This window comes from Castanea sativa, chromosome 1, assembly GCF_040712315.1.
Source record: "Castanea sativa cultivar Marrone di Chiusa Pesio chromosome 1, ASM4071231v1".
Lineage (NCBI taxonomy): Eukaryota > Viridiplantae > Streptophyta > Magnoliopsida > Fagales > Fagaceae > Castanea > Castanea sativa.
In genome coordinates this window covers 3,912,556-3,926,044 of record NC_134013.1, presented here as the reverse complement: position 1 = coordinate 3,926,044, position 13,489 = coordinate 3,912,556, and the positions used below count along the sequence as shown (strand labels likewise).

The 13,489-nt window shown below is 32.4% G+C and overlaps 1 protein-coding gene across 1 annotated transcript; it reads right to left on the bottom strand.

The window, feature by feature from the left end:
• Window positions 1-7,489: 7,489 nt before the first annotated feature.
• On the bottom strand, window positions 7,490-8,502 carry LOC142622786 (ethylene-responsive transcription factor ERF011-like). The gene has a single exon (XM_075796318.1). The coding sequence runs from the start codon at window positions 8,179-8,181 to the stop codon at window positions 7,735-7,737; it is 447 nt and encodes a 148-aa protein (XP_075652433.1). The 5' UTR covers window positions 8,182-8,502; the 3' UTR covers window positions 7,490-7,734.
• Window positions 8,503-13,489: the final 4,987 nt, after the last annotated feature.

Below are 13,489 nucleotides of genomic sequence, written 5' to 3'. Positions count from 1 at the left end.
GTGTTTGTGGAGCGAGGAGACAAGGGCTAGGGTTCAAGTCTCCAAGAGAAAGTTTCACATACATATACACTTAGATTAGGTTAGAGTAAAATTCTATCTTGTATAAAAAAAATAAAAAATCCTCTTAATTTGGATGAACTTACTTTTTTTACCGGTGCACTAATTGCTCTTTTCTAAATATGATTAAATTATCCCAAGCGATTCTATTGTATCTCTTCCAACTGTCCACCATTATTGCATATAATTATTAATTAGGTACACATTATAGTGGGTTCGTAACGCCACCCACATTTTACTCACATATAACGTCTGCCATGCTTGATAATATAATAAGTTAATAACCAGTTAATGTATGCACTGATTCTTCTGAGTAATGGACATTTTCTGAACTACATAGACACAGAAGATGAAAGATCCTGTCAATCAACATAAAGAAATATGACCTTTTGCAGCTTTCCTATCTTGGTCCCCTAGCTGTGTCTATCTGTACCTTTGATTGAATTAAATGTTAAGGAAAACTTGATATTCAGGTTGATTTTTTCAGATTCTTTCGTATATGCTTTGGCAAATGGATCTGTCAGATCATGGTTTCATACTCTGTGTAACAAATATTTACATGGGCTGAATGGCTATCTAGTTGCTATCGTATGAAGAAAAAGGTTGTACCCGTGCACAAATTTTCACTTTTGAAAGAGTGCTTCGTATATTATGGCAAACCACTTGATGCAACATTTCACCAAAAAAAGAAAAAGGTAATACAAGAATGGCCCTTGCATTTCAGGCGAGCTAAGAGGCACTGCTCATTCCTAGGATGAAGCGCCATGTATGCTTTGACTTTTGAAGGGGCTATTGATTAGTATATGTTGGATAAACAGTTGCAAATTGATTTGTGTGATTTGCCTTGTGACTCTTAGAGCATTCACAGCAGTGGTTGTAAATTACTATATTGCTATATTTTAGCTTCTCAATCACTAAAACTGATGATACAGTAGTGGAGCTATAGCAAAATTTTTTTTGCTTCCAGCTACCGTGCACATCTATCTTTAGATGTGCACTGTAGCTCAAAGTTAAAAAAAAAAATTATTTTATTAAATTTCTCTCTCTCTCTTTCATTTAAAAAATGTTTTCTCTTTCTTTCTTTTTCTCACTCTCTCCGACTTCTCTTCCTTCTTCGTTTTTCCTTTTGTCTCTCTCTTTTTTTTTTTTTTTTTGTCTCTCCCTCATCTACTCTCTGCTTTGCCGGCCTGTTCTTCGCCGACCTGTTCTTCGCCGGTCCTCGCCGACCTGTTCTTCGCCGGTCTTCGCCGACTTGTTCTTCGCCGATCTTCGCCGACCTGTTCTTCGCCTGTTGGTCGCCGATCTTCGCCGATCTTCGCCTGTTCTTTACCTGTTCGTCGCCGATCTTCGCCGACCTGTTCTGCGCCGATCTTCGCCGACCTGTTCTGCGCCGATCGTCGCCGACCTGTTCTGCACCGATCTTCGCCGACATGTTCTTCGCCTGTTCGTCGCCGGTCTTCGTCGACCTGTTCTTCGGCGATCTTCACCGACCTGCTCTTCGGCGATCTTCACCGACTTGTGGTGTTTTTTTGTTTTGTGGGTGTATTATTTTAGTGTAATAGAAATATTATTTTATTGTAATATTTATATTATTTTAGTGTGTTGAAAGCTAAAATAGATCCACTGCTGTATCATATTTTGTAAAATGTATAGGTAAAATAGATAAAGTAACTTTTTGTAGAGCTAAATTGCTAAAATTTTAGCTCCACTGCTGTGGATGCTCTTATATGCACATACCTTTCAATGTGCATTCTAAGTTTTACTAGAGTTTTTTCTTAGCATATGCGCATGCACTGACTGCTTCTTGCTACAATGGGGTGTAACTAGAAGATCTAATGGCATTGGACCTCACGTTTATCAGACTCTCATAAACTGTCCAAATTAAACAGCATGGAGAAAACAAAGATCTATAAGTATTATGATATTATTTTTTTCTCCATAAACTGAATTGTAATTCAGTAATTGTCATATAAAATATTAGGTAACTTTTCCTTAAGGAATATAATGCAGTTGCAGCCTTGTGAAGATATCATAATGTCTGAATGTTACTACAACGATGACCTAACATTTGACTGTTTATTCATCTTCTATATTCAAACCAAACTGAAAAATATATAGAATATATTAAGGGTTTAATGATGAATAAGTAAATAAAAGAAACAAAAAGGAAAAAGGAGACAAATGATAATTTCCATGTTAGAAGCTTAGATATAATAGTTAAATGATTAAGTTTATATTTTTCTAAAAGTTTAAACTATTGAGACAAATGATAATTTCTCAAGTATCAGTGTAAGTGGTCTTAAATTAGAACCCCATTTTTACTGTATATTTTTTTATTAAAAAATTGAAAATACAAAATCAATTCTTCAACATTGTGATATGCTTTGTTGTCAAATAACTATGACAGGAAAAAGACTTGAAAGCATGTTAATTGTTATATATGTAAACTATGAAGTATAAACTATCATCCGTGTCACAAAATTCCTTAAAACCATGAATTTTTGTTGTTGTTGTTGTTCTTGATGTAGACCTTCGCAGGTGGGAATGCATTACCAGCTTAGCTTTTGCCACATCAGTGGAGTACTAAAAAACGATCTCAATACCATATGAGTAGAATTTTTAGTTGGCTGTTTACGACAATGACAACCTCGTCACAGTGAGTGACAACCTGGTGATAGTGCTTCAATGGGTTATTGTTTATTGCTTAATGTTGGCCTCGGAGAAGAGGTGGCACTCTCTATGCCAAATGAATAAAGCGGTGAAAAGGAAGAAGGTATCTCCTACATTCCATGCATGTTTCATCATTTTTACAATGTATGAATCTCATACAACCGTAGATATTTGTTGAGCTTATAATATGCATACAACGAATACATAAGATATTTATTGGGAGAAAGGCTTTCAACGATAGCTTTTTGAGTATTTGAAAACTAATCATCACACATCTTTGGTGCGATGGTCACTCTACAAGTATTTGTACTTGTGGAGTGTGGGGGCAAGGACTGAGGTTCAAGTCTCTAAGAGGGAACTTCACACACATATACACTTAGATTAGATTAGAGTAGAATTTCTATCTTGTATATAAAAAAATTTAAAAAAAAAAAGTGTGTGGAAACTAGGAGAAAGGCTTTCAATGATAGCCTTCTAAGTATGTGGTAACCAAGACACCAATTAATTTTTTGGCATAGATGAGAATCGAATTTCAGATCTTTTATTCGACGATAATAAATCTTACTAGTTGAACTAACTGAAACTTACTGAGTATGATGTAATATATTTATATATGTTTGTCGAAAATGGATTTTTAAGTATAGACTACGGATATATTTTTCCATTCCTAAACAAATTTGATTATTTGTAAAGTTCCTATGCATACTTCCTTTTGCACACCTCACATGTACATAGTTAATATCTTATCTAAGGCCTCGTTTGAGAGGAGAGAATGGAATGGAATAAAATGGAAATGAATGAAAAGAATAATTTTAGAATATTATAAAATGGAAATGAATGAAAAGAATAATTTTAGAATATTCTTCACTTCCATTATTTGGGAGTTTAATTGGGGAGGGGGGGAATTGAATGGGTAGGAAGGAACACTCATTCCTCCTTATTTTCTTAAAACCTCAAATTTTCATTCCCCCTAAAATAGGGAATAATAGAAAGAAATGAAATTAGATTTATTGAATTTTTTAGTCTATATATTCAACCCTTTATTTTAAAATAGGAGATCTAATAGTAATATTGTCATAAAATAATTACAATTCATTCCTTTTATGTTACTCCCACATAAGATTACTTACATTTCATTCTATTCATTTTCATTCCTTTCCATTTCTTTATTTTAAAACATCCAATTGAGGTTACTTAATTTCATTTCATTCCATTCATTTCTCTTACTTAAATACATTTCATTTCATTTCATTCCTTTTCATTCCCTTATAATCATTCCATTCCTCTATGAACTCTCAAACGAAGCCTAATTGTCATGTTGATAAATTTTAATTTAAAATGAAAATTGCGGGTGAGAGGTGTGCTAAAGAAATGTGCACAGGAAGTACATAAATAATAATTTTCTTTTTCATTTTTTTTTAAATTTAATGCAAATTTCTTTAAAAACACATTTAATTGTCTAATGCTATCATCTAGTTATACTTCTATAAAAGTGGTTTATGTGGAGCTAAAAAGTCTATCCACCGAGACTAGTACTCATCTATAGGACAAAATACTTAATTTAGGTGTGTTCTCTTAGCTTCAAAATTGGACCTTAGAAAAGTTTAAGATAAGATGATCCTAGTCATTGACAGAAATTTGTCGGTTAGGATATATATCCTTGTCAGGAACTTAATTCTTCACCTGGTTAGAGATAAATAGGCTTTGATGGGGATACTAAAATTAATTAGTGTGGCATGTTCTTGGCCCTGCAATCGAATGACTCTGATTCCTTTGAATAGAGTTTTCTGTCATATCATTCGACAAAGATGAGACCACTGAAAATTTTCACAGCCATTGATCACCAAGCGAATGTTAATATTTAGCTGAATTGTGGAGCTGTTTCATTTTATAAAAAAAAAAAAATGGAACCACATACAAATAAGGATTTCTCTTCTTATAACTTATAAGGAACGATTATTTCCATAAATTATTATTATTAGTAGTAGTAGTAGTACTACTACTACTACTACCATTATTATTATTATTGTCAAGTCGGTCATGCGTCCATTACCAACTATAATATTGTCTTTATAGCCAGCAAAACAATGTCATATCACATTTTGTTTTTGCGACAATTTTTAGATGTTAATAGACAGAAGATAAACTTGAGAAAAATGGTAAAATTTTAGGACTAAAGAGACAAAAAATAAACTTTGAAAATGAGAATGGAAATTTACACAAACTTAAAGAGATATAATTTGGATAAATTGCCATTCTCATTTTTATCTCTTTAAGTTTGTGTAAATTGTCATTCTCATTTTCAAAGTTTATTTTTTGTCTCTTTAGTACTAATATATATATATATATATGAAAGTTATGTGTGGTAACACATTAAATATGATCAAAATTATATTTAAAATAAAGATAGTAATAGGTTATCAAAATAAATAACGAAACTCCTTTTCAAATTTCTTAAACTTTTGCTAATAAATTGTAATATTAGAAGTATTTTATTTTTTTATTTTAACTTTGACAATAGAGTAAACTATGTTAATAATTTCAATATATGCATAATAAATATCACATGGTATAAGGAGAAACCAAAAAATATATATTTAAAGGAAAAAAAATGGGATAGGATCATAGGAAATTCACTTAACAAAACCATAATGCATAATGCAATTTTTATTATAGAGATTTTAATGTACTTATAGTGCAATAAGAACTCTTTTCTTAACATAGTGTTTAGCTAGGAGAGGACACTTGCTTAGCACAATCATAACATGTATGACACAATTTTTATTATATAAATACTACATCTATTTGATTAATATTTATGAAATATGTAATATCTATCGCTAAATAGAAAGACGATTCATAGAATTTGTCAAAAAAATGAAACATATATATCTTTTTATGTATAGAAAGTATCGAAGCTAATTCAATCAAATAGAAAGTATGAACCTATGAAGCATAATGTTTTTATAGAATGTTTCATTGTAATTAAAACAACGGTTTTAATTTCTCTTAGCTAACAAAACATGTGACAAAAATAAATTATAATGATGATTTGTAATTATGAAAGTTTTTATTTATGTGATAATATTAAATTAATCCAAATATATATATATATATATATATATATATATATATATATATATATATATATATATATATATATATTGCAAAATGCTGGCATTAGCAACTTTGGCAAAGTCTATAATCTCAACTAAGAAAAGCTGTTTACTTTGACATAATATGAAATATGGATCAATTCAATTGTATCGGTCCCATTGCCACCATAGTTATTCCATTAGCTGGACGTACAAACATCTTGCTAAATAAACGTAAATGTTTATACTTTATACTAACTTTATTCTATTGATCGAGGGTGAAAATAACTTCTTCTTTTTTTGTGTGGTTCCAGACAAGCGTGATGGACAAGTAAAAAATGTTGTCAAAGATATATTATTATAAAATGACTCTATTTGTAGCATTTTAATCGTTGTTCTCGAATTGGCTACTATTATCAATTGAGTGTTGAGAATCAAAACCCGAACTTTCGAAAGCATAGTATACACACACCAATTAGAAAAAGGAAATAAAATAAATGCAGCCGCATGTTATTTCAGTTGGTTAACATAACATAACATAACATAACATGACGACAATATTAATTAATAAAAGGACATAAGATCCATAAACCCCGTAGATTTACTTAATTTAAAGTGTGAATACTAATAGAAAGTCAAATTTTGATTCGAGTACAGTTGGGCAGCTAATTTTTTGCTAGAGAGAAATCCGCTATAAAAAATGAACCGTCGTCCCAATGGGAAAACAATTTAGCATGGTTCATTGTTGCCTTGTTGGTCACCATACAAATCACAGGCTAGCAGGTACAAACACACATGCCAACAAAACTGTTCTATTAAACAAAACCACATGACAAACATAATTGTTCTATTTTAGTTAACTACAAAAATTAATAGTAGTGATACAATTTAATAAGACTGTTTTGTATTATCTTAACAAGATATTGATTAGTTTCTTTTTTGTGCTCGCATCGGATTAAGACAAACTGTTTTATATCATCCAAACAAGATACTGATTAGTTTCTTTTTTTTATACTTGCGTCGGCTTTACAATGAATTTTGTTCAAATGGGATTTGAATCATTTGATACCAAGTTTTTTATTCGATAATTAAAAAAAATTACAAGTCAAACTAATAGTTACCATAATAAAGATACAGTAATTAAGACATAAAAACAAGTTTAACAATTAAAAATGGAAAAAAAAAATATATATATTAAAAATAGGGTCTCACCGCCCATAACCCATCACACATCATTCTCTAGCAAACAAAGCTTTCGTAAGCTTCCACCATGTCATGACGGTGACAACCTCTCTGATTAAGGACCACTATACACTATACTCTCTCTTTCTCTCTCATTTCAGTTTTCATAGTTTCTGTGGTGTCCACAGACACGCCATGAGTACCAGTTCTTGGTGCTCTCTACTCTGCCTTATCTCCTTATCTCCTTATTTTTTAGTTTGGCTAACTGGAAAGAAAGAATATTAAAGTTTTAATTGGTAGGCCATCGCTGTTCCCCTCATTAGACGGCCATTCTTCTTCGTTTTCATCAAATTTCCCAAACTTTATTACAAACATATTGATATCAAAGAAGATTCATCCATAGAAAGAAGAAGAAAAAAAAAAAACATATGAAACTATATATGAAACAAGTTCATAAGAAGAAAAGAAAAGAAAAAACAAACTAATTTTATGACTAAAAACTATTGCTGATTAGTTCTTGTTACAACTGAGAATCAATCCCTATCAAACAGAAACCGGGTAGTGATTCTATTTTCATACCCAACATCAACTTCGTCCTTCTTTCTTTTTCTTTTCTCATCTTTTTGCATCAGAAATACTTTTTTTTCTGATACATAAAAAGCTTCCACTTTGGTGAAGTTTGGATAAATTGATTGATAGACAGTCTTACTCCCAATTCTGAAACGCTTCTTTAATCATCATCATCGGAGTTTTCTGGGTTCGGATACTCGTTTAAATCCGGCGGCTCCGAGGCACGACTAGACGGCTTTGATTGCGATGATGCATGAAGAGAAGTTTGCAGCGCGTCGACCCTAGCTCCAACTTCGGTGGCTTTCTTGCGTATAGAAGCCGCAGACATGTCCCGAACATCATTATCATCTTCATGGAAAACTAAATCCGGGAAGTTAAGCCGAGCAGAAGGGCCACGGAGATAAAACACAGCGGTGTCATAAGCACGCGCCGCCGCAATAGGAGTAGTATAGGAACCAAGCCAAATTCTAGACCTCTTATTGGGTTCTCTAATCTCAGCCACCCACTTTCCCCACTTCCTCATCCTTATTCCTCTATAGGGCTTCTCTTGCTGCTGTTGTTGCCTTTGCTTGCGCTTTTCCGTGCTTGTTGAAAAGTCTCCTTCCATCTTTAGAATATAAACTATAACTATTACTAGGTAAAATATTTTTTTTCTTTGTTACTATATATTCTGACCTAGAACGAAAACGAAAACTAAAACAAACCCAGGAAGATTCTGTTTTCAGTTTCCGAAAGTAGCACTACTAGACCTCCCATGCCAGAAACAATAATTGTGTATATATGTAGAGGGTGCATATATATATAGAGAGAAAAATACAGAGAGGGAAAGGCGCATTAGTTTTAGTTTCCTACTTGGCTGCTAGTCTGTCGTCTAGGTACGGCCGCCACGTTGAGCTTCCTTAAAGATAAATCCAAAATTGGCCGACACAATCCATCACCTCTCCCTCTCTCTCTTTATATAATAGAATAGTACTATATATATTGTTGCATGTTATATGATAAAACAGCACTGTATTTTGTATGTATGTTATCAATTGTCTATTAACAAGAAAAAAAAAAAGAAAAGAAAAAGGAAATTAAAAGAGAGAAAAACTATGCTGTCACAATTGTTAAAATAGCTTACTATGAGTTGTGTAATAAAAAGTAAATTAATGTTGTATTAATGTTGAAGTGATGTGATTCTAATTATAATAGAAACAAAAAAAGATATTGAGTATTAATTATTATGAAAAAAGTTGTAAAAAATATAATGTTTTTTTTCTATAGTTCAATTAGGGATGAAATTTAATGGTTGGATTATGGGTTATAGATGTTTTGCTAATCATAAGAACATTATGGATTAGATATGTTTTATTAATCATAAGAACACTGAAGAGATAAAGATGAAATATAAAGAAAAATGACGACCATAATAGCACTAAAAGAGAATGAGAGACAGGTATTTTGGAAATGATAATGAAATATGTATAAAAAATAAATAAATTATAACTAAGATATATATAAAAATGATTAAATTATATGCATATATAATTTAAATGTACTCAAAAGAAATTGTAAATATACATTTGGGGTGGGGGAGGTAATATAGCAGGGTGAGCAAAACTCGTCTCCATCTCATCACCTTTTGGGGTAGGGAAAATCTGTGTGGGATGGAGTGAGACAAGAACAATGCAAGTTAAGTGAGTGAAGGACATTTTAATTTGTCATCCTTAAGTTGAAATATTAAGAGATGATAAATTTAACTCTAAATGTTTTCATTGAAAATATAAGACTCTTCGCATTTTTAACGTTATTCAATTCATACATTATTATATGATGCAACAATTCTAAAACACAACACAACCAAAATTATCTTTTTTATAACTTGTTAATGTGGTGAATTTTAATTACTTTTATTATATATCAATCACTTACAATTACAGGGAAAAAAAAATTGCAAAATTTGTTGTCATGAATTATTGAATATGTGGTGTATCCTTCTATGAGTCTGAAAGGGCATCTACGAGTTTGTATAGAGGGTCAGTGGGCATGTGAAGACCGACGTGGATGTTTACGCTTACGCCTCCAGTACGCAAACACAAAATCCAAGCCCCGTTGCCCTTGCTGCAAAGCTATTTGTCTATTTAGGTTTGTCAAACTGTAATAACTAAATGTTAATTAATTAATTAATTAATATAACACTTTTGTGTGAGCGATAATGATGAGTTTGGTTTTGTGGACAAGTGGATGCAAATTTTTGTGAGAGAGAGGTCGGTGGTAGATGGATTGGGTTTTTGAGATAGACTTTCCGTCCACGCAATGAAGAACCCCCAAGGTAGTGGAAATAGCAAAAGTAGCTATCTCTTTTGGTTCAAAGCTATTGAATGACTTTTATGGTTTCTTTCTTTATCTGTTTTTTAATTACAGTGTTGTGACTTGTGAGCGGTGACTAGTGATTAAATTAACCTATTTCCGAGAAAATCATGTTTTAGTCGCCGACTTGAATAAACAATCATAATTATTTTTTATTTTTTATTACTATACTAAACAATGATTCTGGACATGTGGCAAGTATGTAATGGTTTGGCGATAAGGGGACGTTTTAGACTACCAGTTATATAGTTAGTGACTTTTTGACAATCTAAACATTCAACACAAAATTCACCGTCAAATGTATAAAATAAAAGTTGAACTAATAAAGCATGCCAAAAATTTCCCAACCTATCTGCATCACCCTATCCCTTTATATTCCATGTTAATTTTTACAGTTTCAACGAGGTGATGGAGGCAAGGATGGGTTTTACTCACTTGTCTTGAACATGTGTATATATGTATATATTATATTTAACCTATCTTTTAACACTACATCTTATAATTTATTTATTTTAATATAATTTTGTTAGGATTTTTAGACCCCAGTTTTATGAAATAACCAATTTTAAGCCAAGTAATTAGTTAATTAAATTATGCTTGAGGCTTTGGCTAATGAAGACAACAACAATAATATGTAAAAGAAATAGTTGCGGAAATAATCGATGCAAAATATAATTATACAGGGAAAACCAATAGTAAAATTGTAAAAATACTAAGTATCTGTTAGAAAACAGTTTATCTAGTTTTTTTGCTGAAAGTGTATTAAAATATATTTGTACTTTGAAAAATTTTAAGAAAGTGAGAAAATGCAAGAAATTGTGAAGTTTTAAAAAACTGTATATAAAAGTAAAAAGCTAATGCTAAAAGCTATTTCCAAACAAATACTAAGGGAAAGCCTTCTTAATGAAAGTGTAGTAAAGTATACTTGTACTTTGAAAAATTTTAAAAAAGTGAGAAAATGCAAGAAATTGTGAAGTTTTAAAAAGCTGTATATAAAAGTAAAAAACTAATGCTAAAAGCTATTTCCAAACAAACAGAAAGCCTTCCCAATGACTAGAGAACTTACAAAGAAAATATTTCACCACACCAGAATGTTTGGACTCTTTCAATTATATGAACTTCCTCCATGGATGACGCATCCATGATCAACGATTAGAACTTTCAACTAACTTCAAGAATATATTGAAGGTAAGAATTATTTGATGTAGCAACTCTTAACATGGTGTTGAGGCTACTATCAAGGTAGCTCTTTATTGATTGAGTTAATGAAACAAAAACTTCACTTTCGAGGCATGACTGATCGAGTGGTGACGAAGCTAGAGTCAAGATTGCTATAATATAATATGATTGATGTTATTAACCGTAATGTTATCGATTAATCACTATGAAATTAATATTATTTCAATTATTCTCATCAAAAAAAAAATTATTTCAATTATTACTAATTAATATTTCAACCATTGTAGAAAAAAAAAATTTATGTGAAGTTTTTTGAGTATATAAGAACACATTGACATTACTCTTACTAAAATATGCAGCGAAATAGTAATAACACGTTTGTTTTTATTCTCTCTTCCTTATCCAGTTATCCTCTCCTCTCTCTCTCTCTCTTTTTCAAACTTCCATATCTAGAGTCTACACATAGTGTCGGCGGAACGTAAAAGAACTTAAATTTTAGGCAGTATTGAATGTTATATTTATATATGGCCGGTCATCCTACACTTACTCATAGCAAATTTTTGCGGCGCTTTGATCGGACGGATAGGTGCTGTCAAATGATTAGTCACTATTAGGTGTATCTACCTCTGCGGCAACTGGTAAATGATACTCCTATACATGTCAGAAGTAGGACACACAAACCTCTCTCTCTTTTAATTAGAAAAATGCTAACGAATGCCCGTAGGACATTATTTAATAATCAATTTAAAGAAAGTTTTTATAGGGAAATAAAGAGAAACAATTAATATTTTGATAGCTTTTTTTATTTTCCATAAAAGTGATGTCAAAACTTTCCTAAAATGAATTATTAACTAATGCCCTAAGGGCACTCGTTAGCATGACCATTTTTATTATTGTTCGAGCATTAGCAGTCAGGAATGCAAAACAATTCTATTTTGCATTCTCAAAAAATAACTTTATCTATTTTACCATCTCATTTTACAACTCTTCCAACATTTCAGTTTTTATTTTTACATCCAATTGATTTTTTTTTTGAAAAATACATCTAACTGATTAAAATAATATAAACTACTTAATAAAATAATAATAATTTCTCTCTCTTCTCTCATCTCACTCTTTCCTCTCTCCAGCAGCTCAGCCACCCACTAGTCCACCACCCTACCACCACACACACCCCACAGCAACCACCAAAAAAAAATTGAGCAACCCCACAGTCTCCATCGCCGATACACACACCACCACCACCTCTAACACCCACCCCCCCCCCCAGCAACCACACAAAAAAAAAACCAGCAACCCTAGTCCCCCACCACCGATACACACACCACCACCACCACCACCACCTCCTCTAACACACAATAATCCATGGTCACTGATCTACCCAAAGCATACTCAGCTGCCAATCAATACAAACCAAGGTTAGACCTCCACCACGCTGACCCACACCTCCACTAAGCTGATCCAGAAACTTAGGCCTCCATCACGCTGATCCCAAACCCAGACTTCCATCACACCGATCCACAAACCCAAACCCATGGCAACCCAAATCCACAGCAAGCACACCCATAACAAATCCACGACGAGCAAATGGTGAGCACACCCACGGCAAACCCACGATGAGCAAACAGAAAGCACACCCACAGCAATAGATGGCAAGCACACCCATTGCAAACCCAAGGCAGCAAACGATGAGCACACCACGACAACAAATGGCTAGTGTTGGAGCATTTTAATATTAAATAATTAAAAATGAATAAATGTTACAACATAAATGTACAGATGTGGGAGTGAATATGGAAGATGATGAATTAGTAAAAATATTTAATCACATATTGAAAATGAAAGAGACTATTTTATTCTTTTTAATTGTAGTGATTAATGGGCTAACATGAATTGTCTCAGATATTGGGCTAGATATGTGCGCAAGAGGGAGGTGAAGGGTAGAGATATCAAAAATGGAAATGAATCAGCCTCTTGGATCCTCAGCCCATTCAGAATAATTGCTATATCCGTTGGTGAGTAAATGACTTAAATTAATACTCCATTTTTATTATGGAAAATGAAGAGCCATTAACCCACTTAATGGACTATCTATTTGGGCCTTTTCATTCTTCAGAAACTCCTTATCTCACCATTAATTGTGTAACTCCATCCCATCAGATTAATATCCAACAATTAATCTTGTAACACCCACTACATTAAAATAATGGACCTAATTAATTAGATTAATTTGGGTAGTAATTTCGTGAGGCCCATTGAACCTATAAATAAACTCATTCATACCCAATCCAAGTTACTACAATATAAACACAAAAAAATAGAGAGGTTCTTGGCAAAGAAGGGTGTTTATCTGGTAGAGCTTTGGGCTTGAACACTTTGTGCAT

Coding starts and splice junctions, on each gene's coding strand:
- LOC142622786 (XM_075796318.1), bottom strand. CDS start 8,181: ATGGAAGGAGACTTTTCAACAAGCACGGAAAAGCGCAAGCAAAGGCAA.